Raw genomic sequence first — 26503 nt, 5'->3', positions numbered from 1 at the left:
TATACTCAGATAATCAAGAAATAATAACAACAGCTCTTCAATTTAAATTGAAATCTGTTCATTGTGATGTTTTAAGAATTATTTGCAACAAAAATTTTATCATCTTTTAATTTTGAAATTGCACAAAGTATACTTAATAACTTCATTTTTTATTAATAATTTTATATTGAAAGCAATTTTTATTAATTGATTGGAGTAATTGATTGAATAGAGTTATGTTCTATTTACCTTCAACTAGTTGAAGGTAAATAGAACATAATGTTTTACTTTTTTCTATGTTTTTATTGGAATTGATTTATATAATAATTAGAAACTAAATTTTGATGTTATCTTTATGGCACTGTATTCATGTCACTTTTAAAAAACAGATTATAAATAGAATTAAACAGGTTGATTTATATAAATGATCAAAAATAATAATTTATGAATGATATTATTTATTATTATTTGTAATTCGATAAACCATGTAGTAAAAATAAATTTGTAGCTAACAATTTTTGTATTTTATAGGATTTAATGGCACTATGGTGTAAATTACAAATAATTCAAAAAAGAAATATACAAGAAATAAGTAATGCAGCCCAACGTTTAATGTGCCATGCATCATCCAGTGCCTATTTCTATTTGTTTGCAGATAAATTATGGGATCAAGTAAGTAAACTTTTATAGTGTCATTTGTAAATTTTGATATGTTTAGTCATGACTGCTGTTGAAGTATATAAAAAGTTTATAGTAATAAACATTATTTACAATTATATTTCAGTAGATGCCTATATAATTACAAATAATCAAATGTTATATTAGACATAATTTACATTACACTGAAATGAATTCATATAAACAAATTATTATTAACATCTTAAGTACATTAAAAGTTAATTACAATAGAAACTTCTTTTAACCAGGAATGGGCAGTTGGTGGAAAAGTACAATATTTCCAAGTCAGTATTTTTAAAATTAACTCAGATTCCTGATTTCTTTCGCTAAAACATTACTAGTAGGTTAGTAATTTGTTTAATAGAAGTGAAGCTGGTTATAATAAACCTTTTGACAAAAATAGTATTTTTACTTATTTTAATTAACAAGTATTTTACTTTTACGGCTGTTATGTATACATAACAAGGGAAAGTATTGGAATTGTGTCAAATTTGGTCCTCCGAATTCTGAAAATGTTTTCAGATCCTCTAAACCCAGAGATGTCAAAATATGGGGAAAATTTTCTATGCATGTGTATGTGTGTGTGTGTGTGTGTTGTCATCTATTCCATTTAATGTCTCTTGATGGGGTAATGATGATGATAGAAAAGAGGCATTGGTGCTAATAAATTTTGGTTTTGAAAGGTGGAGGGGATGGAGAGAGAGAAGGGTGTTACATGTCTTATCTCATGTGGAATAAGATGTAATGATTTTATTTGTTGTTAGCATTTACAGATTTTTTATAAAACTCGTCTCTACTCTGAAAATTATGCTTTCAGCTATTTTATAATAATTAAAAATATAAAAAAATTTTATAACAAAATCTCAAGCAGTTTATCACTGATCACCATAAGAAAAAACTGCAGTTGGTGAAATATTTTTGTTGTAATGTGACTTAAAAAACCTTATTTCCAAACATGTGCAAAATAGCTCAATGCTAGAGTTATTCCACTTCACGCTGCTACTTGTGAAAGAACCTTTTCACAAATGCAGATTGTGAAAACTAATGTGTGTAATTGCTTAACCAGCTATTATGAGAACTGTTGTAGAAGGGCAACCTGTACAACAATTCTTATATTTTGTGTGGTGTTTGTATTTGAAGTATTGGTTTCTGGATGCATAATAGTTTGCATGTAAGTTTTTGATGTGTTACATTTGCTATTTGGTTATGTCAACCTAAGTAGTCTGTATCTACTAAAAGATTACAGCAAAATGTGATTTATTATATAGTCTCAACAACAACATTGCTGCTGCTGCTGCTGCTAAACTATATGATCTTTGATAAAATCTTTAGCAAAGCTTATTCATAAGTTATTGAAATTTTTAACTTTGATTTTCTTGAAAATATTTGAGAAGCACACTTTGTCCCATTGCTCAATAAAGGTTCATACCAAGGCTATTCACATAAACATCATTATTGAAATCTCTGAAGATTACATTATAACCTCTCCATGGTGAGTAGGACAACTGATAGTGCATGCATATTAAACTACATTATGTAATAAAAAATACTTGCACAACAATTACAAAGAAAATAAACTTTTTCTGTTTGTAAAGTGGTCATACATAACTGCAAGTTTTCATTTTCATAACTAGAGGCATAAAACATTGATTTATGTAAAAAACAGTTAAAAGTATGGATGGAAAGTCAGAGTTGGGAGTTGAATCTTTTTCCAGGAGTCAGGAACAGAAAACATATCAACTCCTGACTCCTTACATTACATTGATGTTTAAAAAATTAAAAACTTTTTAAACATGATTAATGCTGTTATTTTGATGTTTTTAGGTCAAAGTATGTAAAATACAACTTTAATGCTAAAACGTTTTTAATGAGTATTTGTGCTTTATTTTATTATGTATTTATTATTTTATTTATTTAATAAATAACATATGAATAGTTAAAGTCAAAGTAAAATCTTAAATGCAGGTTTGAGATTAAACTCTAGACAATAGATTCCAGATTTCAGAAAAACTAGAGATTTTTTCCCCCTAGTTCATAAACAAATACTATATCCAATTTTCTTTGAAAATCAAATTCAAACATTCTTCTTAAATGTTATATTTTTGTATGTCAGGGATGTAGCCAGAAATTTTTGAGTGTGGTACACCCATGGTAAAAGTCTATGATTGTGCAGAGAAAGGGGCTTTCAGATCAGTGTAAATTTAAGTCAAATTTTGCAACTTTTTATAATATAAACATATGTAGTCAAGCAATGTATAGAACAGAAATGACATATGATTATGAAGACATGAGAGCATGTTTTATAATAAATTAAACTATAGTCACTTTATCAACTATTTTAGTAATGTGTTTATTCTTCTTATATATCCAGTGATCAATTGTCTTTTGGAAATTAAATGTTTGCAAAGTCATAATCACAGACAAAACAATTTTATAACAACAGATCAGACGTCTCTTTCATTGACAAACAAAACAAAATCACATACATTGTAGATATAACTGTTTCAAACATCCACAATATGCAAAATACTGTACATTTGCATTATTAGTAAATACTTAGTAAAAATTATTATTAAATAATTAGCAAATGCTCAGAACACTGTCCAAAATAGTGTCTGTGGAAAGTGGAAAGGTACTGTACTTATTGTTATCTATAATTTTTCTTGCACAGACATTATACCAAATACATCACATTACAGAAAGCTGCCATACTAAAAACTGTTACACAATCAAGAAAGTCTTAAACATAGATACATAAACAGCATATAATTACAGAAAAATTATTGTGTTTATGCCTTGATTCTGGTTTGACATATCATTAGGCATGAGAATATAAGCTGAGTAGGATACATGTCACATCCACAACACCACCAAATAGTATAAGTTAAAATAATAAATACGACTGTAATATAGCATTTTAATTTTTTAAAATTAGATATTTTTATTCTGAAGTAAGTGTAATAAATAACTTTGCAATCAAATATTAATTCACTTAGAAAAAGGAATCCCATTATATAAATTTTTAACTAAGTGAACTAATATTTTTAAATGTATGAAATGTGGAGGATATATGAAATAATGAACAAGAGAGTCTATTGTATAATCCTTCAAATATTTATAATGTCATTTACAATATTATATTAATTAATATTTTATATAACTTTTATATATTAAATAGACTGATTTTAAATGTTAAATTAATTAATAAGTGGAAATCAATAAGTTCTGAAATTTATATGCTGTAGTATGTTTTCTAGAATACAGGCCTTGAAACTGATCACTGTTCTCACTACTATTAAATTAGTCACTTTTTATCTCAAATATTTTGGCTATACATCAATATTTCTCACTTTTCTGCATTATGGCAAAAACATTTTTGTGACTCCAAGCTGTCACATGTTACTTCATTAATTAATGTTTAAATACTTAAATTGTGACACCCATAATGTCTTTCTCTTGTTGCACATTCAAAACTCATGTTATTACATGACTTTTTGAGGTCTTAAAAATACTAGTAATGCAATATCATGAATTTGAGAGTGCACAGTCTAGCATCAACAAAAAATTTTTTCAAAGTACAGTATTTTATTTCCAAACCCATCACAATTAACCCTCACACCTTCAATTTGAAGGGCAGGTGTTAATAAACCAGTCTAAAAATGCAAACCAAGTGCAAAAAATGATAGTGTCCTTTTAAATTATGTTTAATTATCCTTTTTTTTAAATAATTTTGTTAACTATCAAAATTATTAAGACAAAAATTAAAAAATTAACCGGTGAAATTTTTTTTTAAGTTTGTTAATATTTTATAAAATTGGAAAGTTTATTAAGGAACAATTTAATAAATTTATAGCTTTGTAACAGATTACAGGATTTATTGATGAATAATAAATAAAAATAGTGTTTTATTTTCCCAGCTTATGTATATAACATGAGTAAGTACTGGAATTGTGTCAAGTTTGATACTCAGAGTTTTTTGCAAATTTCCACATTTTGAGATCTGAATCCAAAAAGGCCAAAAAAAAAATCCCATTTGTGTTGGCATCTATTTTGTTTAATGTCTCAGGATGGGATAATGATTAAAAAACTAAATTTAGTGCAGTGCTTATGTATAAAGGGCATTGATGCTATTAAATTTGATGGTTATAGATCAAGGAGTGGGAAGATAGAAAGGAGAATTGTGTGTCATAACTTGAATGGAATTGGACTTTATGATTTTACTCATTATTAGCATTTATAATTTTATATAAAACTTGTCTCTACCCTCAAAATTAGACTATTTGCAGTTTTGTAATTATTAATAATTTAAAAGTTATTAACAAAATCTTGTAACAGATGGCACCGGTCAACTAATTTTAAATTTGTTCTATTACGTTGTCATGTTGTTGCAGGAAAGTTATACATTTTGTTTCTGGATTTTGTATTTAATGAAATGTCTTGTTTTAAATTTTAATAATTCTGTGACTAAAACTTTTTTAATTAATAATTTTAACCAATTAAAAGTTTTATTTTGCAAAATTTAAGAAGATAACTCATTAGAAAGAACAGTAAATATATAGGTGATTTTTTACATTACATTTTATACATGCCATATATCTTCTAATAGATGCTTTCCATGTTTAATTATCGAACTGGCTGAGCAACCCAGAGCATATTAACCTATGGTTATGTTCTACAAAAAATAAAGAAACTGAGTAAAGAACAGATCAAAATATACAGATATATCAAATGATAATTACCAAACCCTTTTGCTAATTTTGGTCAACCAACTTAGTTACCATGCACTCAAAAACAAAATCAGAAATTCTCGAGTTTTGGTTTCAGTTTCACCAGAGACTGGCATCTATTTGAATTTTTGCTGTAAGACTGTATTTATGTAAATGCAATAGGGAAAAACACACAAAAACAAACTTTTCAAACCAGAATGTATAATCATGACACTATTTATGCTGAAGCATGAAATGCACACAAATGTCTAGATCCTGTCCGAGCATTAGTTCTAAATTATGTCACTGCAGCAAACAGTGCCAATAACTGGAAAGCTGGATTTGTGGTATTTTCTGGTCATAATTACAAAGTATGATTTCTTTATTTGGAGTGGAAATCTCTTGTCCATTGACAGTTCCAATTAATAAATGTAAAAATAAATATAAATAAATTACTATTAGTTAATAATGAAAGTATGTTATTGTCTTTTAAACAAAAGAAAATGTTCTCAAAGTAAATTATGACGTCAAATGAAACAAAACCCATAAATATAAAATAACGTTTGGACTCAACTCCTTACAAATAATGTATATTATCTGTAATGACCAACTACAGTAGAGCGTCGATTTTCCGAAAGTCAATCATCCGAAAGAATTCTAGTCGGCAAATTTAAATTTTCGCCAGTGCTGTCGCGCTTCAATCTTTGGCTATGTCTTGGGCTACTCAAATATTTTACGTTTTTGATACTAAATTAACATCTGAAGTAAAATTTTTTTATTATTTTTATATTTTTCAATATATTTATTTTGTTTGTACAAGATAAAAAAATAATTTTTAACGATACAATAGTCTTTGTTAGGCTTAACATCGACGAAAATTCAACGCAAAGCGACACACAACGCATAAAAATTCCGACATCAAATAGGTTAAACTATTTTTTCGTACGTAAATCAGTTATCCGGACAACCCCAGTCCCCAATTGATTCGGAAAATCGACTCTCTACTGTAATTTTATTTGTCAATGCTTAGTCACTTTTTCCTTGCTGGGAGTTATTATTCTAATTTAATATGAAGTCATTTTCTGTTCCAAGGCCTGAGAATATTCTATGAGCAAAAATAATAAATAATTAACTGGAAGCATTCTAAATTTTTAAGCCAAAATATTTATTGAATATATAAAATTTATGTTTATTCAAAAAAATAAAAAATGATGAATTTGCTTATTTTGCCAATAGTGAAATGCAAATACCTATATCTTCATTATTATAAATGTAGTTAGTTATATGTACATATTACTATTTTGAAGATTATATATTAATGTCATTATTTTAAAAAATAACAACTTTCAATGATTTCACATATTTTAGTTATTAACTAAATTTATTTTTTTTATAAATTTAAGTTACTAAAAAATAAATTTTCAGATAATTGTTCTAATTGTATATATATTTTTGTTTGCAGTTTGGAGTGTCACTCTTGCCATTATATTTGGAAATGTATATAAGAGGATTAACATCAGACTTGAATTATTTTGAAATTATTAGAGGATCTGTAAATTCAGCAGTTGTAGAAATTGAATCCCATTTTGATTTTATATTCACCAAATTAGCATCTCTTTTTATTAGGAAGTATGATGAATTAGCATTTGAATGTTTATTGACTGCATTTTCATTTAATCCTTCAACAGAAAAATTAGATCAATTAAAACATCTACATGAAAAATTATCTTTAAAGAATAGTCAGTGTGCAAAACTGTGTAAAAGAACTGCTGAAGAAACTAATAGTGGTAATAATAATGATAAATATTGTGAATGCACATGTGATAGAAAATATTTAGTTGCATCAAGATCTAATAACTTTCAAAATGATTCAGAAGAAAAACGACCTATCTACACTTACCATTTTCCTCATTTAGTTCTAGATAGTGATCTTGGAGAAGTTCCATACACAGTTTTGAAAGATTTTGTAACAGTATTAGAATGTACGAGAGACTGGCAGTTAAAATTAGAGACACGTTGGGAAGATACAAGAAAGAACTGCATAATCTATTTAGAAAAGTATATAAATGCAAGGAAATTATTTCAACAGACATCATCATATGACAGTGCAGATAGTGAAATGGACTCTCCTTCAGAAGGTGATGATGATATTTCAAGTAAGACATCAAAGGTTGAAGAGACTGTTACTCAACAATTATATAAAGAGCCACTCAAAAATGAACTTAGTAAAGTAGTAAAATCTAAAACACAACAGAAGCAAAAATATCATGTGGAAGAAAATGAAGTGTTTGAAATTTCAAATTTTGCTACAGTTGACAATGATCTTGATAAAGAAATGAAGAAGAGGAAAAAGAAAAGAAAAACTAAAAGAGAAAAGGATAGAGAATTATCTTCGAAGAAGCAAAATACAGATGACACTCAAACGATAATAGTTCATAAAGTAAAAAGCAATGATACAGATAACTCTAAATCTAATATGAGTTCATTATCCCATATTGCAACTTTAGATTTGGCAAATATGTCTAATCACAAAGTTAAGATATTTCTTTCTGAATCAAATTCAAATGTTCCAGCTCCACCAAAATCAAGTGAAGATGTGTCTCAAATTATATCAAATGCATCTCAGACTCGAAATCCTGTAGTTGTTCTGTCAGATATACTTTCAGACAAATTGGCCATGAAAGGTGGAAGAGTTAATAACAAATTCAATTTTCATTGCACCAAAGGAAAAGAAATTCAAAATTTAAATAAATCTGACTTGGAGAAAAGTTCAATTGATCCAAATTATGATGAACTTGCATTATCATCTAGTTTTTTATCTAATCCTGACAATATATTAAACTCATTACAAAAAGTTGTAGGGAAAAAACCAATTTTAGGTAATGAAAATGACACCATTTGCAATGAAACCAGTAATGTTAAATTTCCATCTTCATATGCTAAACCATCATCTGGAATTTTAAAAAATAGTCACTTATATAAAGCATTAGATGGGAGAGAGCCAAATTATTCAACAGCTGATCATTTAACTATTTCACAGCCTATCAATGAAAATGTGTCTTCACTTCAATCATATGAAAAATCATCGTTAAATATTAACACAGAACAAAAGTTAAATATTAATGAAACTGAAGTGAATGAAAATCTAGAAAGTAAAAATGATGTTGAAAATAGCAAGAAAACTGAAGAGAGTGAAGATAGTAATAATTCAAAAATTCAGTTGCCTGTGAGTAATCTTTCCAACAAAATCAGATTACAGGTTGATAAAGCAAGTGGAATAGTTCCAATGCCTGTTGCTACACTTACAATTCCATTGCCAGTAGGAGTACAAAATAGTACTGGCAGTAAAGTACTTTCAGGTAAACTTGTAATACCTGTTAATACTCTTCAGAAAGCAATTAGTGCATCAACTCCACCTATAACTTCCACTGCTGGAACAACAGAAAATGTCAATAATGCTAATAAAAGCCGTATGCTTTCAATTCCTAATGTGTTTGTAATGAAAAATGTTCAGAATGAAATTAATGAAGAAGAAAAGACTTTGAAGGAAAATGGATCAAATACTTCATCAAAACAAAAACGTATATGGGCATCAGTAAGAAATCTTCATGGATCCATTGAGTGGCGTAAGGTTGCTGACAGAGGAAACAACTTAATTAAAATGTCTCAAAAGCCTCAAAGCTCCAAATCAAAATCAGGAATAATTTTAACTACTCAGGCAAATTTTTCAACTAATGAAACCCTAATTAATGAATTAATTACGTCATCAAATATAGTAAATTCTAATGCATCACTTTTTTCTAATTCTGAGAGTTCCATGATGACATACGAAAATAATTCAAAAAGCAGTGATTATATATTGGGTACAACAAATTCAAATGAAGCAAATACCACAAAAATGCAAGCTATTCCATTACCATTGATTAATTATCAAGAATCAGTTGAACCAGATGTTGGTCCAATAAATTTATCTTTACCCAAAAATCCATCGCCTGAGGATTTAAGCAGTCGAAGAACATCTTCAGGATCAAATAATGATAAAAAGCCATATCAAACACCAGTAAAAGATAATTATAATAATTTAAGTAAGACTGATAAACAAGATGTAACAAATGATTTCAGTTCTGCTTCTTCAGAAAATCATTCATCATCTACCATATCCTCCAAGTCTAGTCCCTTAATATCACATCTTTTATCAAATACGCCTCATTCAAATATAAGAAAAAATGCAGTTGTTGGACCTTTCAGTTCAATCATTTCTTCTCTTTCTAAAATATCTCATACTTATGCTAAAGATCAGGATCATATAATTAGTGAAATTAATGAGACATTTAAAAGAGAATCTTTAGAAACTTCATTGGATTTAAAAGTAGCACCAAAGGATTATTCTTTTCATTACTCTCCAGATTATCAAGCAAAGAAGAGCAACTATTTAGAAGGAATGCAATCATCAAATGCACCGCCTTCTGAAGCTGCAAAATTAAGCATGCTTGTTTCAAATAATACAAACAGATTAAAAAATGAAGTAAGTAAAATTTAATTTAAAAATTTCAATGAAATTTTTGTTTTTTTAGTAGTTTTTGTAATAAAATTAAACATAAAAAATTTATATAAATGACTTATTGTGTTTGTAATTGGGAAAAAACACCCATAATTTAAAGTTGATGTGAGAAAAAATTTATTTTATTTTAAATTAAATATTAATTATTTTGTTGAAAATAATATGACAAAAATATAATATATTTTTCAATAAAAGTTCTGATATTACTTTGTAAATGCTAATTTTTAAATAAACAAAACAAAAAATATTTATAGATAAGTTATAAACATAAACTATAACCAAGTTTTACTAACTAAACATATCTAAAAGCTAGGTTATTTTTAGGCTAGAACTAAGCTGCTATAATTCTTAATTAAAAATTACAGAATTTGATTTTCATTTCAGAATTTCATTATATTCTTTAATTTGATCTGATTAATAACTTCTGTAGCATGTGTAGTTTTTTTGTTTTTTTACATTCAAGATAAGAAAATTTGACTAAAACCATAAGCTGCAAGAGATGTCAAGCAGCATGTGTTTACAATATATGGTGTTATAATTATATTATGCTGCCACTGTAATAGTTTTGATTTCCTTGAGGAAGTAATTTTGAGTTTTCTTCTTCAAAAGTACTTTTTCATTTTAGAGTTCAAAATGAACTCTAAAATGCACTCTCTACTGAGAAAGTTGGAGAAATTAATTTGGTTGCTACAGTTCTAGTCTTAATATAATTGGCTTTTAAATTAGGCTAAGAAGTATTTGTAGGCTTTTTTTAAACAGTTACATAATTTTAAAAATTAAGTATTTTCAAAGTGAAAACATTTTATTGATCAAAAGCATAAACTCTTTGATGTCCTGATAAGATTGGAAATGGAGAATATTTAATCAATGGTGAAATTGATAATATGAATGCCTATTACAATATTCTAAAGTAGTTTTTCCCAGACAGTTTAAAACATAATAATTTCAATAATTCAATTTTAATAAAGTGATTAATAAATCCACTATTATATTATCCATAAAAAAACTATATCCTAACTCAAAAAGTGTCAGTGTTTTATTCATTGTGTTATTTTTTAAGTTTAATTAATTACAATCATAATGAAATTAATTTATACTTTTTAATCTCCAATTAAATATCTGCAATTTACATAATGCAATATAATTACCAGAGTTATATGTTAAGGTCTAAATTCTGATATGCCTGGAGAACAATTTGTGTTTGATGTTCAGATGACATAACTAATAGAATATCTGCATAGTATGTTAATTCTAGAAATGAATCTTACTTTACTGTAGTATTTAAAAATGATCATTTAATAAATTTATAATACCACTTTGTACAACTCCCTGCAACAGGGACAATTCCCTTTATGCTAATAAAGAAATTTCAATGACTAGAAAAAAAATTATCATTTAAAGCATTTATGAAATAATAGTATTGCCTTTCACTAATGTGAAATTTGTTTATAATTAAATATTAATCAGCTTAAAACCAGTCAAATTAGAAAAATGCTATATTTTTCAATATAGTATTTTTCTACTTTATTTTGACTTAAATCTGGACTTTATTATAATGTTTTAAGATACAGAGAATAATAACATTATTCCAGTTTGGGTTAATTAACTATTTAAGTTACTATTATGCTCTATGAAGAAATTTTATTAGAAAAATAAATTATTTCATGGATTAAGAAAAATTGTTATTCCTTAAATTTTTTAAATTCTTCCTAAAATAAATAAATCTGCATTATTTGCTTAATGTCAGTGATCCAGTCCTAAAAATCAGACTTTCTGCATGAAAACATCACTGAGAGCTATCACAATACCAATTCAAAATCTCCAATCAATATTCAACATAATTAAAACACAAAATGCCTATATTTAAGTAACAAACTATCATTTAAGATAGAAAATGCTTAAAACATTGTTTTCTGATCACAAAACAGTTCATAAGTTTAACAAACAGTTCTTCATGTGCAGTTACATGTATAGTTACATTCATAAATAAATAAAATACTTTCTTACTGGACTACACTATATAAATAAATTCAAAACCTTTTGCTGGATTATTTAAAGGTTTTGAATTTATTTATATAGTTACATTCTGTACCATAAATGCTTACTATAATGTGTGGCAAATAATGTACAGCAATGAAAAACTTAATAGGAAGAAAACAAACACAAATTTATATTTTCTTTATCAATAGGTACTATGATCCTGTATTATTAATATAATAAGATAAGAATATATGCATAAATATTTCAATACTTTCTCTGGATCTAATCACACAAGGGATGATTATATTTTCTTGTAATGGACTAGTGAATAGTAATATGTATTTAATGTTAATTACTTAGGTAGAGACATGAAGCTTGAGAAAGTTGATGAAGCATGCTTAAAATGTCTGTCTGTCTTTCTGATGTTGACATTCTAAAAATTATATTTGGAATGTAGCACAAGGCTTTTTCCATACATTCTTTTGTTAAAAATGTTTGGATGTAAATATAAGTTTATGTAAACATAGATTTGAAAAACTTTGTATTGAGTGATCCATATATTCTGTGAAATTTTATACTAAAAATTGAAACAGTTTGAAGAAAAAAGAATTCTAGAGGATATTACTGTACCTATGTATATTTTTATTTATTTATTTTTTAAATATTCAGAATTTCACTATTTCTACAGTTTCTAATATGAATATTTAGTGAAGTAATAATAAAAAATAGCATTATATAATTTTTAACTAAAAGTTTTAAAATTAATAATAATTTTTTTCCCCCTAGAATATGCAACAGCCATTACCAATAGATCAGTCTTATCAGTATAACACTTCCACAAGATCTTATACTACTACAAATAATGAACAAACAATAGCAAGGCAAATGTTTCCTGTAAGCAATAGCCATTCCAACTATGCTGCAGATAAAGAAGATAAACATGTGTATAAACCTCCAGTTCCAGTGTATAAAAATCCCAAGAGTGATTCAAATAATTGCAACAAGAGAAAAATTTCCTGCAAAAAGAATCGTGCTTCAAATACCAAATTGAAAGTAGATAATGAAACAACAGAACGAGAAGTACAGTTGATGATGGGCCAGATATTCAATGAAATGAAAAACAAAGGAAATTTTCCCTCTAATATGAATAATAGGAATTATAAATCAATAAAAAATCAGTCATTTTATCAGCGAAGTAAAGTTATGAAGAATAACAATAATGAAAAAAAGCAATCACCTGAGAATTCTAAAGATGTAAATGATGAAACTGAAGCTGACAAAGCAGAAAAGAAATATGGATGTTGTCTTTGCTCGAGTCGTCTTTCACATCAGTATAGTTTAAAAAGACATTACAAAAGTGTTCATCAGATTGAAGTACATGCAAGAGACACACCAGAAAAAATTTTTCAGATATTTGAAGCTGTTAAAGTACAAAATGCTGCAAAAAATATGCCAGAAAAATCATCAATTAAAAATGAAGTAAAAGAAGCAGTAAGCATACCATCAACAGCAACATCTCAGTCCAGAACATTTAAAACAGTTGATTCAGTACAATCTTCTGAAGTTCAAAATACTGCTTTACCAGCAATAGACATTGCATTTCCTAACTTTAACGCTTTCCATCAACCAAATACTCAATGCAGTGTTTCTTCTGCAATATTAAATCATTCATCAGCAGCAGAGAAAAGCCCGAATTCTGCATATGTTTCAGATACTGTTAGTATTTCTTCGTGTTCACACTCAAACATTTCATCCTCTACAGAATGGAATCAAAGAACTTATCCTGAAAATATACAAGAAATGAATTTGAATATCCATTCAAAAGATAGTTTTGATATAAAATCTTCTAGTGTTGACAGTGTTAATAGAAAAAATAATCAGATTTGTAACTCAAAAAATGAAAGTTTTGATGTTTCCAAGACATTGCCTTGTGTTTTGCAAAACAATTTCTCCAGTAATCCGTCCTTTACTAATTCTGATTTTAGATGTGAAGCTGAGAAGGAAAATGATAATCAGATGACAAAAGATACAACAGTTTCTTCTTCTGATAATGTGAACAATAATCTTATTGATCCTCTGAAATTATCAGTGAAAACAAGTGAATCTGAATCAGTTTCACTTAGAAACAATGACTTTGAAACTAAAAGTGTGTCTGAAACTAAAAGTGTGTCTGAGAAGGAAAATAATGGAACTAAATGTGAAGTAAACCTAAAACAAATGCTAGATGAATCCTCAAAAGCATGTGAAGACTTTCCTAAAGAAGATTGTGCAATGGATGTAAATGTGAAGAATGAATCTAATTCTGATGAAAATCAAGACGTCGAACAGTGTAATAATTTCAAACCAAAAAGTAATTTGGACAAGAATAAAGTTAATGATTCAGATAATGCAGTTGATAGCGAAGTCAGCAAATTAGTAGCACATTTATTACACATTGATAATAAACCACATATGCAAGAAGTTAACGTATCAGAAGCTCATAAAGATACTTCTAAACAGGAGAATCATCTTTGCAAAGAAACGGACACAGATGGAAAATCAGAATCATCAAAATTACTACGGCAAAGAACTCGTCCTCGACAATCACCTAACTCTCACATGAAGCGATCTTGTCCTTGTTGTCGGGATTCTGAGACTTCTAGTTCTGCAGCTAAAAAGTGTCGGAACATTTCTAGTAATATTTCTAAGACAATTCGTCATCCTTCAACACATTGGATGAACGTTGCTAAAACTAATGTGAATTTACAGACGAAAAAATCAAAGAAACCTGCTTCTGTCATAAGTACTCGGTCATCAAAAAGATTGAGAACGAGGTCCAGCACCGTGTTATTGACTTGATCCTATAAATGTCAAATGGTCGTGTTTTAATCCATTGATTAAACTGTAAATTTATATCGCTAATCATGTTTATATTCTCATGAATTTAAGTTCAGTAGCACAATATGGAAATCAAAACTACTAGAGTTTGTAATGAACTTGATTTACGTGATTTAAGAATAGTTTTCTTAATTTGAATGTTATGAGTTAGTGTAATATAAATTTTCCTAATTTGTTAATCATCATTTGTTACTAGTACTGAAAAATAGTTATATCAGTTTTCTTTTTTTAACAAAATGAATTGGCACAAAGCATAATTGAACCTATTTTTAGGGAATATGCTTTATGATAATTTCAATATTTATTAAATATGCATTAACAATACCATCATTGTGTGGTATTTATAAAATAAACCATAAGAAACAGAATGTTCAAACTTATGTTTATCATGAATGTCAACATTATTTGAATTGTAAAAAAAACATATTTTAATCTATTCTTCAGAATTTGGGATATCTTGTTCAAAAATCATGAACATTGTATATTGGCCAAGCCATATATATATGTATATATATATATACACCCACATATATATGTATATATATATATATATAAAGGGTTAAAAGTGCCTTGAAGAAATTTTGATGACATTAGTAATGTTAACTTCTTTGGCATTAATGATAAATCTCTCCTGCCCTCCTTGAATCTCATTAGGGAGAGTCATGTTTCATTTTGTACAAATAACCATCAGCATTTTTGTAGTTGTCATTGTACATACAGTGTAGCGCACTGATTGGAAAAAATTATATATATAAATATATATATTAAGTGTTCACTTTTACATGTATTCAGTTGCTTTTGTCTTACTGTGGTGAAGAGCTTTTATTTTCGTCAATTGTGTCTACAGATAAAACAAATGAATCTTATCAGTTTGTATAGTTGGTGTAAGTGTCAAATGATTTCTGTGTTCATTTCACTCTTTTACACCTTGTTTTATGGAATCAGAAATATTAAATATAAGTACATAATGCAGTTTGTCTTGACTCCAATTCATTTAACATTTTAAAAAGGAAAATCTGAAATAGTTTAGCAATGGATCTGAAAATTGACAAAATAAATTTGAAATATGTCATTGTGAAATATAAAGGTTATATTGACAGACAACAGAACATATTACAATTTATGTTTAATTCTTATTTATTATTTACAAGGACACAGAATGTGTTTCAGTGTGTAGTGAAAGTATATACTGAAACATTAGTCATGTTTTACTGAAGAACAAATGTTTGTGATCTAGTGTTCAGAGCACAATTTGCCCTGAATGATTTACTTGGGCTAAACTATGTAATGTGTGTTTATTAAATTTGATTTATCATTGTAGCTTAAGTTTTGAATATATTATAAAATTAAGAATTTGAATAACAACAGAAAAATAGGTTTAAGTTAATACCAAATGAAATTAAATTAGATCTTCAAGAGGGTAAATGTTCATTTTGCTGTTTAAATATCATAAATAAATTTTCCTATGAATCTCGTTTCATTAAATTTTATCTTCATTTTAGAATTACGTTTTCTCCTCTTAATATTAAAGCATAGTTTCAGAAAATTAAGTTATTCTTGTAATTTGGCAATAATGAACTTATCCTATTAGGAATCCGGATTCGGATATAATCTGAATCATCTACATCAGCTGTCCCCAATCTTTTTATCGCCGCGGACCGGTCAACGTTTGATAATTTTACCGCGGCCCACTGAGGGGGGACATTGATTGTTCATATTTTAGATTGATTTAATTTAATAATTTTAATTTAACTGTATTTAAACGTGCCTTCAAAATAAAATACAATTACACCAAAAAATGAATATAACGTGATTTAATATTTTAACTCACTAGAAAGCTAAATCAATGAGAAACCCCGAGCTTGTTTCTTTGCAACGAGACAGTTCCATCTGGGGATAATAGAAGATAATGACACTCGAAGTGTGTTTCTTATGTTCAGTTTATTCCACTGTTCCGTCGCCTATTAAAAGTCGCACAAACCGGAGACAAATACACCATAGTAAATAAAATGGAAATAATTTAATGTTCTTTGGGCGGCCTGGTACCATTTGATCCACGGACCGGTACCGGCCCGGGGGTTGGGGACCACTGATCTACATGATGCACTGCCAAAATGGATGAAAATGGGGAACACTATGTACTACTACTAATTTTCATCATTGTCGTCCATTCGTGATTATACTCCAGTGTTTCTTAAACTTGAACTTTGATTGGAAGAAACAGCAAAGAAAAGATATCAAGTTTTTAATTCACCATTTTTCCAAATCACTTATACAGTAGAGCGTCGATTATCCGAATCAATTGGAGACTGGTGGTTCGGAATATCGATGTTTCAAATAACCGATTGTGCACGGAAAAATATATTAATTTATCCCATCTTGACTTTTTTCTCCGTTGCGTGTCGCTTCGCGTTGAATTTTCGTCGATGTTAAGCCTAACGAAGACTATTGTATCGTTAAAAATTATTTTTTTATTTTGTACAAACAAAATAAATATATTGAAAAATATAAAAACAATAAAAAGTTTATACTTCAGAAGTTAATTTAGTATCAAAAACGTAAAATATTTGAGTAGCCCAAGACATAGCCAAAGATTGCAGCGCCACAACATTGGCGAAAATTTAAATTTGCTGACTGGAATTCTTTCGGATAATGACGCTCTACTGTAATCATAAAATTATGGTTTAATTATACCAATTACTACAATTGTTTATGTAGTAAATAATACTGCCAGAATATATAAAAATTACTCTGGTGAAACATTCTTTAATGCCAAAATTCGTAAATCCGAATTTTTGCTTTAATCTAATTTGACATAGATAATTAGACCTTGGAAATCAATATTCAAAGGTTTGCAACCAGAGCAAGAGATGAATCTGCAATACTGTTGAGCATGATTATTTCCAAGGTTATATCCTATAGGCCTCATGCATTTGTGTCTTACAGCACACTTTCAAGGCCAATTTCTACAAAATTGGTGTGAATTCTGATTGATTTCATGTACAAAAACTTTTTTTATTGAAATGATTAATACTAATTGTTCTGTATAAGATTGTAACAATATTTATGCAAACTGTAGAAATGTTATGCCTAAAGAATCATTTTATAGATTTCCAAATCATAAATGGGAGACAATGAAAATGGATCTTGTTTACACGTAGGAAAAAGTAAGTTTCATTTCTTTGGATATGTTGTTAGCTTAATAAACTTTAAATATTTATGTTTACATTAAATACATTAAGCATATAAATGTTCTGTTAAATTCTTTATATTTAATACAGTTTTCTATTATTTTGTTTATTATTCTATTTATTTTATTTCTTATTATGTATAATGCATAAATATATATATTTTTAATTTTAGTCTTGATGGGTCGGTGTGGTAACCATCTAAACATAGTAGAATTTGCAGTCAATATTTTATTGGAAATGTATGCAGTAACAAAAGAACCATCCAAGTTACAATCCCATGAATTTGGCACATTGATTAAGAGAGCAATCAAAATTCACTTGACAAAAGCAACGTATATTTGAGATATACAAAATAAACTGCAGGGAAGGAAGACAAGTCCAAAAATCTCCCAGTGGTGTAATACTTGAGATTGAGCACACACAGCTCAAGTTTGGATCATCAAGCTTCAATTATAGATGTAGCATGTAAATTATATAATATTTATATATAAAGATCAGCATATAATGTAAATGTGTTAATCTTTTTATTTTTCATTAGATTGCATGTCAAACTGATGATCAGATGTTAAATTGTCAACTTTTGTCATTTGAAAGGGTTTTTTTTTTTTTTTTTTTAAAGATGGAAAATCAGCTAATCACATAAGAGTGGTTCATGTTCTATTATCTTTTGGTAATAATTATAGAGCAAGTGTATTTTTAGGATATGATACAGTTAAGAATGATAAAAAAAAAATCTTATCAGGAGTTAATGACAGTTCATTGAGGAGTTTTTACTTTGCTGCTTTCATGTTTGCTATAATCAAATCATCAAGACTCATTAAGAAATGAAGCCAAATTAACTCTATTCCTTATGAAATTAAAACTTGGAATTTCTTTTGCTTTCCTTGGAAATTTATTTGGATTGCACTGCACAACTGTCCAGTTACTTTAACGCAGTTTTGACCGACTTATGTACTGCAACAAAGAATTGGATTTTTTGACCAACTTGTATTGAAGTACAGGCTACAATGCCTGAATGTTTCAAGAAAAATTAATCAAATTGTTAGTTATTATCAATTGCACAGAAGTCAAAATTAAGAAACCTCAAACTGTTTAGCAGCAAGTATTTATGTACTCCTCTTTTAAAAGTGCATGCACTATTAAGTTTCTAATTGGGATAACTCCAGCCAGATTAATTAGTTTTATATCCAAAGCCTGCATGTAACAACAAGCAATGCATCCTTTTGCTAATCCAAATCAGCTACAATTTACAACAAATGAAATGCAAGAAACAAAATTACCAGTGTAAGAATACATGTTGAATGTGTGATACAAAGAATTAAGTTATTTAATATAGTAAATTCAAGAATTAATGTTGATTTAATTCCTTACATTGACATTGTTCATATTTGTAGTGTTTTGGTAAATTACAGCCAACTGTTATTAAGTCAGATCAAATAATTAATGTTATATTATTTAATTGTTTTCATTTCTTAATGAAGGTAATAAATATTCAAAATAAAATCTTTCTGATATGGGAATGCTGCTACTAAAAAATTCATGATCAGTTTTTACCAATATGTTAATACATTGAATGTGAGAAAATACAAAAAAAAATAAAAATCACAGCCTGATACATACATACTAATTTGAATTTGTATATAATACTGATATTTTTTTTTTAAAACTTAGATTATTAAGTTCTAAATAAGGAACAAATCCTTGGTTTTGATTAAAATCTACAAGTGATTTTTTTCCCTTCTTGAAAATGGTCACTTTACAATTATCACAGAATTATTTTTAAAAATCCATCCATCCAAAGATGAGGCCAATCCGGTTTGATCTTCTATGATCAGTCCTGCTGTGCAAATCTTTGTGTTGAGTAATTGTACCAATTTTTGCCAGGCTGTTTCTTCTGTCTTAATTCCATACATTGTTGCAGCTGTAGAAACAACTTCCATTTTACAGTACAGTATTTCAAGTGTTAGAGCAGCCTTATCTCCAGTATAGTGAATTATTTTGTGCACTTTTGTACTTATAATTTGTATAAATTAAGAAAATTACTAATGTGCTGAAAAATTTTTGATGTCAAGTGTCCAATGCTGCATGCATTCTATCCAAAACTATATTATCAGTGTAGAATTTCTGGATGTGAGGTTTTAAGCCTTTCTAAATAATCTTCAAAACAGTTTTTATGGCCTTTCACAATTATAGCTGCTATAATGTGTATTTTTTAAAAAAAATTTTCAATGTCTTCTTTTTCTATTTTCTTTTCCACTTCTGTTATAAGATTTTCCACTACTTGATAACTTTATGTTTTAATTTCTCTCTGTCATTTAATAATTCAAGTACTGGACAGGAAAAGTCACTGAAATGTTGTAGAATATAATTTACAGGCTTGGCCTCACATTTCGATAATTTTGTATATTCTAAAAACAAAAAAATAATTAGAATTAATGTATGAAAAAACTTTAAAATAAATAAAAATGAAGCTAAACTATTCCAGGTAATGAATTGTATTATTAAGTCTGTTTTGGTTTTGAATTCGTATTTGGAGTTCTATACACAATGTTATAATTACTGATTATCATAACAAGAAATAATTGATTTACACAACAGCCTTTCTTATATTTGCTTGCATTAGAAGGTATTCCACATTTTTGTTGTTTTGTGCAACTCATCTTGAACATTTGTAAATATTGCCAATGCAGCTAAATGCTTGCACAATCCATTTATTAAAACAGTAAGCAGACGGTATGGCATGTAAATTGTTTAACAAGAAAAAATAAATAAACGATGCACAATACAAGTAGCAAGTTATTTTTTGTTACTAGAGGCATACAGTGGCGCTCTCTAACAAGTACACGAGGCTATATGCCACTGCTGTGATTAGGGTTACCGCTCCTTGCTTTTAAAACCCAGATCTGGGTTTTTCGACATTCTCTTGGTTTCTAGGTTGGTTTTTTTCTAATTTTCGTAAAATATGGGGTTTTTTTAAAATATTACTTTACATATGCAGTACTGTACCGTAGAGTCTCGATTATCCGACATAAACAGGCGGGCAAAAATGTCAGATAATAGGGAAGAATTAAGAAAAAGTTTACGTTATACTTTTAAAAATTAAGCACCTAAACATTATATTTTACAACAAATCAACAGGAAAAAAATCATTAGTAATGTTATAAAGCCATTTGTACTATGAACATTGGTTCTTTATACCATTTGGTTGTTCCATTTTTACATATAATCAGGTTGCCACAATGAAATTTCAAAACGTACTGAAGCTCCTTCAAAATGTATTTCTACGGTTGGTTACTTTTAATATTAATATGCCATCATACTCAATTTTTGTGCTTATTTCAAATTCATATTCATGAATACTTTGTTAAATATGAATACTTTAAAATTAAATACTTTATGAAAACAGTTTCTATGGTTTTTTGTTAAATACAACATTAAAAGTTGATTTTTTAAAAATATAGTGATGGATTAAAAAAATAAATATGCGTGGACAGATTCAAATAAAAAAAAGTTATTTCTTTTACCAAGTTTACTAAAATTGAAGTTCATAATTAAGAATTAAATTATAGTGGTAGAAACTAATATAAAAGTATTTATATTATTTGTACTGTACAATTTCAAAACTATTTTGTGTAATAATTCGACTCTGACTTAACGGCTATTTTGATATTATTGATGTCAAAAGTTTAAAATTATTGATTTCCTTATCTGTCCAATATTTTTGTTTGACAGAGTTGAATCGTTTTTACCACATGGCGTGAAAAATTTTGTCAAGGTCCTCGTGAGAATGTGGCACGTGTGAAAGAGGATCACTGAGTCATAACATTTGCACGTGCAACTATCTATGTTGTTGATGTCCAAGGTCCTAAAATATAACCTTGGTTGATGTCGACCGATATACACCATATGTATGTTGTGATTGGATAAATCAAATTAGCAAGTGGTGACACTAGTGAGGCTTTATTGAACTAATTTTTTCGCATTTTTTTTTTGTTAAGGCATGAAATATTATTTTGTACCATAAATGGTACTGAAATATTATAATGTACTTAAAATGTACTAAAAATCTAAGTGTACTTTCAATGTGCTCTAAAGGGTAAAATGTATCCGAAAAGTACAAATGTACTAGGAATGGCAACGCTGCATATAATAAATTACACAGAATCTGGTGACAGATGATTCTGTGTTTCCCGGTAACTCTTTGGCATCTACTTCACTATTATTAACTGATTGCATTCTCAGATGATCTAATTCGTAGTCACTGTCAGGAAGAAAAATGTCGTCATTGGAGAAATTTTCATTTTTCTCCGAAAGTTCTGAAGATAAATTCTCATAAGCAACAGAATAATGATATGTCATTTTATTTCAATAAATATAAAGCCTTTCTAAATAATCTTCAAAACAGTTTTTATNCAAAATGTTCTAAAAATCTAAGTGTACTTTCAATGTGCTCTAAAGGGTAAAATGTATCCGAAAAGTACAAATGTACTAGGAATGGCAACGCTGCATATAATAAATTACACAGAATCTGGTGACAGATGATTCTGTGTTTCCCGGTAACTCTTTGGCATCTACTTCACTATTATTAACTGATTGCATTCTCAGATGATCTAATTCGTAGTCACTGTCAGGAAGAAAAATGTCGTCATTGGAGAAATTTTCATTTTTCTCCGAAAGTTCTGAAGATAAATTCTCATAAGCAACAGAATAATGATATGGCCTTTTATTTCAATAAATATAAAATGATTTAAATAGTAAAAAATTTTAGAAACAAAAACGAAAAGCATGGTACTTTATTCGCTTAATCCTGAATCACGTGGAGTTAAAAAAACTCTCAGATACACTTAAGCACCTGCTCAAGCTATGAAATCATACCCCGCAATGATTTTCTATCGCGACACAAATGGCGACACAAATGGCAACACCTCAACTCCAGATACTTAATTATTGAATCATCAAAGAACAGGTTGCTTGCTAAACAAGCGATCAGTAGGAAAAATCTTAGCTGTTCACTGTGTGAATCCGAACCTGAACTAATTAGGAGTTTGCCACAGTGGCGTACCGTAGTGGGGGCGGCAAAATTTCACAATAAATAATAATAATATCTTGTAAAAATTTGAAACATCCTAATTTATATTTGCATCGCGACTACGATAGTGCTATCGTCCGGACAGTCCGGGAATCGTCTCGCCGCGACAGTTCGACACACCGGATATACGTCACTCTCGTCTAAGTTTGACTTGGGAATTTTTTTGTTCAATAATAAATGTGAATTCTTCTTCCTGGAAAAAATAAGACATTCCCTGAAAATAAGACCTAGCGCATTTTTCAGAGCAAAAATTAATATAAGACACTGTCTTATTTTCGGGGAAACACGGTAAGTAGTGTCTTTGTGGCATTATTACTATCAGTATTATGCAATAAAACATTAACAAATTTTTCTCAATGGTTAAACCACAACAAAAAGAATACCATGCCACTGCTGTATGAACGTGTGCATTTTAATAGAACATTCGACTGCACCCTGAGTATTTTTATTGTCTGTAAACGTTCGCATTAATTTTTTGCTTTTTTTATTATGTTTATTTATGAATTGGACGATTATTCTTATTTTATGGACATAAATAAATAAATAAATATTGTTATAAACAAGACCTCTCAGAGATCGGGAGAAATCCGGGAGGACCAGTTACTTTTACGGCTCAATATAGTATATTAAAAACAGCTTTTGAAAACTATTACAAATTTTCAATAAACTTTCACAAAAATTATTTGTTTTCTTGATAAACGAGAAATGCAATGGAATACAAGATACAAATTATTAATTTGTAACAACTGCTTTTAAGGACCCGTAAATGTGAGACAAGCTAGATCAGTAACTTCCAACCTTTTTGAGCCACCGTCCCTTGATTGCATAATAAAGTTATACCAACGGTCTCTAACCCGTTTTCCATTGTGTGAGAAAGGCTTGGAAATATTTTTAGAAAAACTTTTTTCTATGAACCTCACACTTCGCCCTTACCGTATATTGTTCTCCATAACTGGAAACATTAAACGCAATGTTCCTTACCTGTTTTAATGGATGAAAGGGAAAGGTCAGTGATTCCAATTCTTGCCTAAGGTCACCGTTCAGTCAGGACTCCGATTCCAGCATCCCCTTGCTTCTTATCGCCTCCCTAGGTTTACTCACCGCCCTCAAGGACCCTAGCGCTCATTTTGGGAATCACTGAGCTAGATAGTCTTGCTGGTTGGTTCCCTGTAACAGATTCTGCACTTGAGGAGTTTGCTCCCTTTGTACCTTCCTCGTTACGCCTCTTTTTTCAGAAACAAGTAGATGAATGACGAAAAAGAGACGCAATTAAATCTAAATACTTCAAATTGATATTAAAAAATTTACATACAATTCTTTACTTTTTTAAACTTTTATTTTATGACAATTTTTCATGTTTTAGAGGTGGTTAGAAATCACTTTATTCATATTTATTATAGTATATTCAAACATTTCTAAGCAGAAGAAATATGTCTGCACAGTTTAGTATAGGATCAGGTCCTATAATAGGTTTGAGTTACGCCGCTGGCCTTGCACATTGGGATTTAACATCTCCAATTTGGGAAGGATTAAAAAATTAAATAAAATTAAACAGCATATTGTATATAACACAATTTGTTCCCGTTTTTTCCTTATTCTATTGTACCGTACTGTCTTGGAAGATGTTAGTTCCAGAAGTTTCTGCAAGGGGCGCTGGAAACAATAAAAATGCATTTTTTTTTTAATCAATCTGTTTTAGTTGTAGGATGCTATTTTTAACACAAAGACATGGTCGAATTGGCAACACTGTATTCGAACTTTCTTGGTTGTAGATAGTGCTGGACGTGCGTATTGGCTTAAGCTGGAACTTCGTCTCCATCCTGGTTCTTCATCAAGCGCCCGGACGACAACAAACCGGCAAAGTATGAATTGAGAATAGACATATTTAGGATTTTGTAGCTTGTCCGTCATGATTTCGTCTTTAAACTTTATAAGTATAAATATAAAGTTCGATAAAAGTATAAATCGGTTTATTTGGGTGGTGCTTAGCGCAGTCATGGCGACACTACTAGATATATTATTTTCCCTAACAAAATATTTGATATTAATTTAAAGAAATTTAAAATTATATATACACATATATCAATGTAAGTCAACGTGGTATATTTAAAAGAAATTTAAGATGTCGAAATATAGGATAAAAAAGTATAGCCATATAAAACCATTAAATTCATTGATTGATTTTTTTTTAAGATCAAAGCCAAGAGAAATATCTTAAGATTGAGAACATTTATAAGAATTTTTTTACGCTGCAAAATTTATAATAATTATTACAACTGAGATTCTTATTGTATAAGTTGTGTAAATTTAATTTATTTTTTAAAACGTTTTATTAAATTCTCAATATATATTAAATTATTATATAATCAATTAATATTATTGATTTTCAGAATAAATATATTAAACAATTTAGCAAGTTTTTATATATTTATGGAAAATATAGAAAATTTTGAATTTATTTTTAATATTTAAAAACAATATTATTTTTATAATAATAATAATAATAATATGTTGATACTTGCTTAATATAATACACACTATATTTATTTTATATTTATTGTAAAATAAGACAATATTATTCTATCTTAAAGAAATCAAGAATGTTAATAATATAATTAAACTAATTTTTGTAATATTAATTTGTTAAAAGTTTGTTTTTGATTTCTTGAAGATAAGCTGATGTTATCTTATTTTGGAAATTTACAGTTATACAGCTTCAGAAATTATACAATTAATATTTTGTTTAAATAATTATTTGGGTTCCGCTTTATATTTTTTGCCCATGGGTACTAAGAGGGCCTTTAAACAAGCCTGTTGTTTGTTTGGTTGGACCCAAGGTCTATATAAGAAGGTCAGGACATGCTCCCGTGATTCTATGCGGCAGCGGCCATTTTGGGACTTATCGATAGACTACACTTCACACGTAATTCCTGCGTGAGTTGACTATTATTACGTATATAAGTATTCAAACCTTTAAACAATGGGTTATTGTGTGATACCAAATTGTAAAAGTAAATCTACAGACGTTCGATTGTTTAGATTTCCTGCAAATAAGCAGAGGAAAGCAAAATGTAGCGCAGACATCAACAGATGATTCATGATGCAGTTCAAAGAGTTTATATGTGTAAACTTTGTAAGAAGTGGTTTAAATGAGTGGCTACTCTTCGTGTCCATGAACAAACTATACATGGAAATTTATAAATGATATCGACAATCCAGATAGAAAAATGAAAAAATTACATTTGTTTTATATATGTTTTAATATGATCATATTGTATTTAAAAATAAAATTATGATGATGGTATTGACTTATACTCTCAATATTTATTAAAAAAAAACATTGCAAAAAAATTTAGTTTAATAGTAATTTATACTTAATTCAATTTAAATAAAATTTACATTAATTTTATTGTTAGAATTTTTGTATGATTTATTGAATAAA

The 26503-nt window shown here is 28.4% G+C and overlaps 2 protein-coding genes across 6 annotated transcripts in view; both read left to right on the top strand.

Annotated features, from left to right (window-relative positions):
• Positions 1-500: 500 nt before the first annotated feature.
• On the top strand, positions 501-16459 carry LOC111637821 (putative uncharacterized protein DDB_G0282133). The gene is made up of 3 exons (XM_023383393.1): positions 501-651; positions 6826-9888; positions 12691-16459. Exons 1-3 carry the CDS (start codon positions 517-519, stop codon positions 14740-14742), a joined length of 5250 nt encoding a protein of 1749 aa, XP_023239161.1. The 5' UTR covers positions 501-516; the 3' UTR covers positions 14743-16459.
• Positions 16460-24746: 8287 nt separating this feature from the next.
• The window catches only part of LOC111637817 (cyclin-D-binding Myb-like transcription factor 1), a 78300-nt gene continuing 76543 nt past the window's right edge, over positions 24747-26503 (top strand). For 3 of the 5 annotated variants that reach the window (XM_023383384.1, XM_023383383.1, XM_023383380.1), the window contains exon 1: positions 24747-24923. The gene's annotated coding sequence lies outside the window, so the exon portion shown is untranslated. The remainder of the gene's footprint in view (positions 24924-26503) is intronic. The other 2 variants (XM_023383386.1, XM_023383385.1) reach the window with 2 other exon arrangements.

The sequence above is a fragment of the Centruroides sculpturatus genome, unplaced genomic scaffold, assembly GCF_000671375.1.
Source record: "Centruroides sculpturatus isolate CEXI.00-Female unplaced genomic scaffold, Cexi_2.0 scaffold1165, whole genome shotgun sequence".
Taxonomy (NCBI): domain Eukaryota; kingdom Metazoa; phylum Arthropoda; class Arachnida; order Scorpiones; family Buthidae; genus Centruroides; species Centruroides sculpturatus.
This window is presented reverse-complemented; position numbering and strand designations above follow the sequence as displayed.

Excerpts from the sequence above, each read along its gene's own strand:
- LOC111637821 (XM_023383393.1), top strand. The coding sequence starts at position 517 with ATGGCACTATGGTGTAAATTACAAATAATTCAAAAAAGAAATATACAA. Across the intron at positions 652-6,825 it reads CAGATAAATTATGGGATCAA|TTTGGAGTGTCACTCTTGCC; the intron begins GTAAGTAAACTT and ends TTTTGTTTGCAG. Across the intron at positions 9,889-12,690 it reads CAAACAGATTAAAAAATGAA|AATATGCAACAGCCATTACC; the intron begins GTAAGTAAAATT and ends TTTTCCCCCTAG.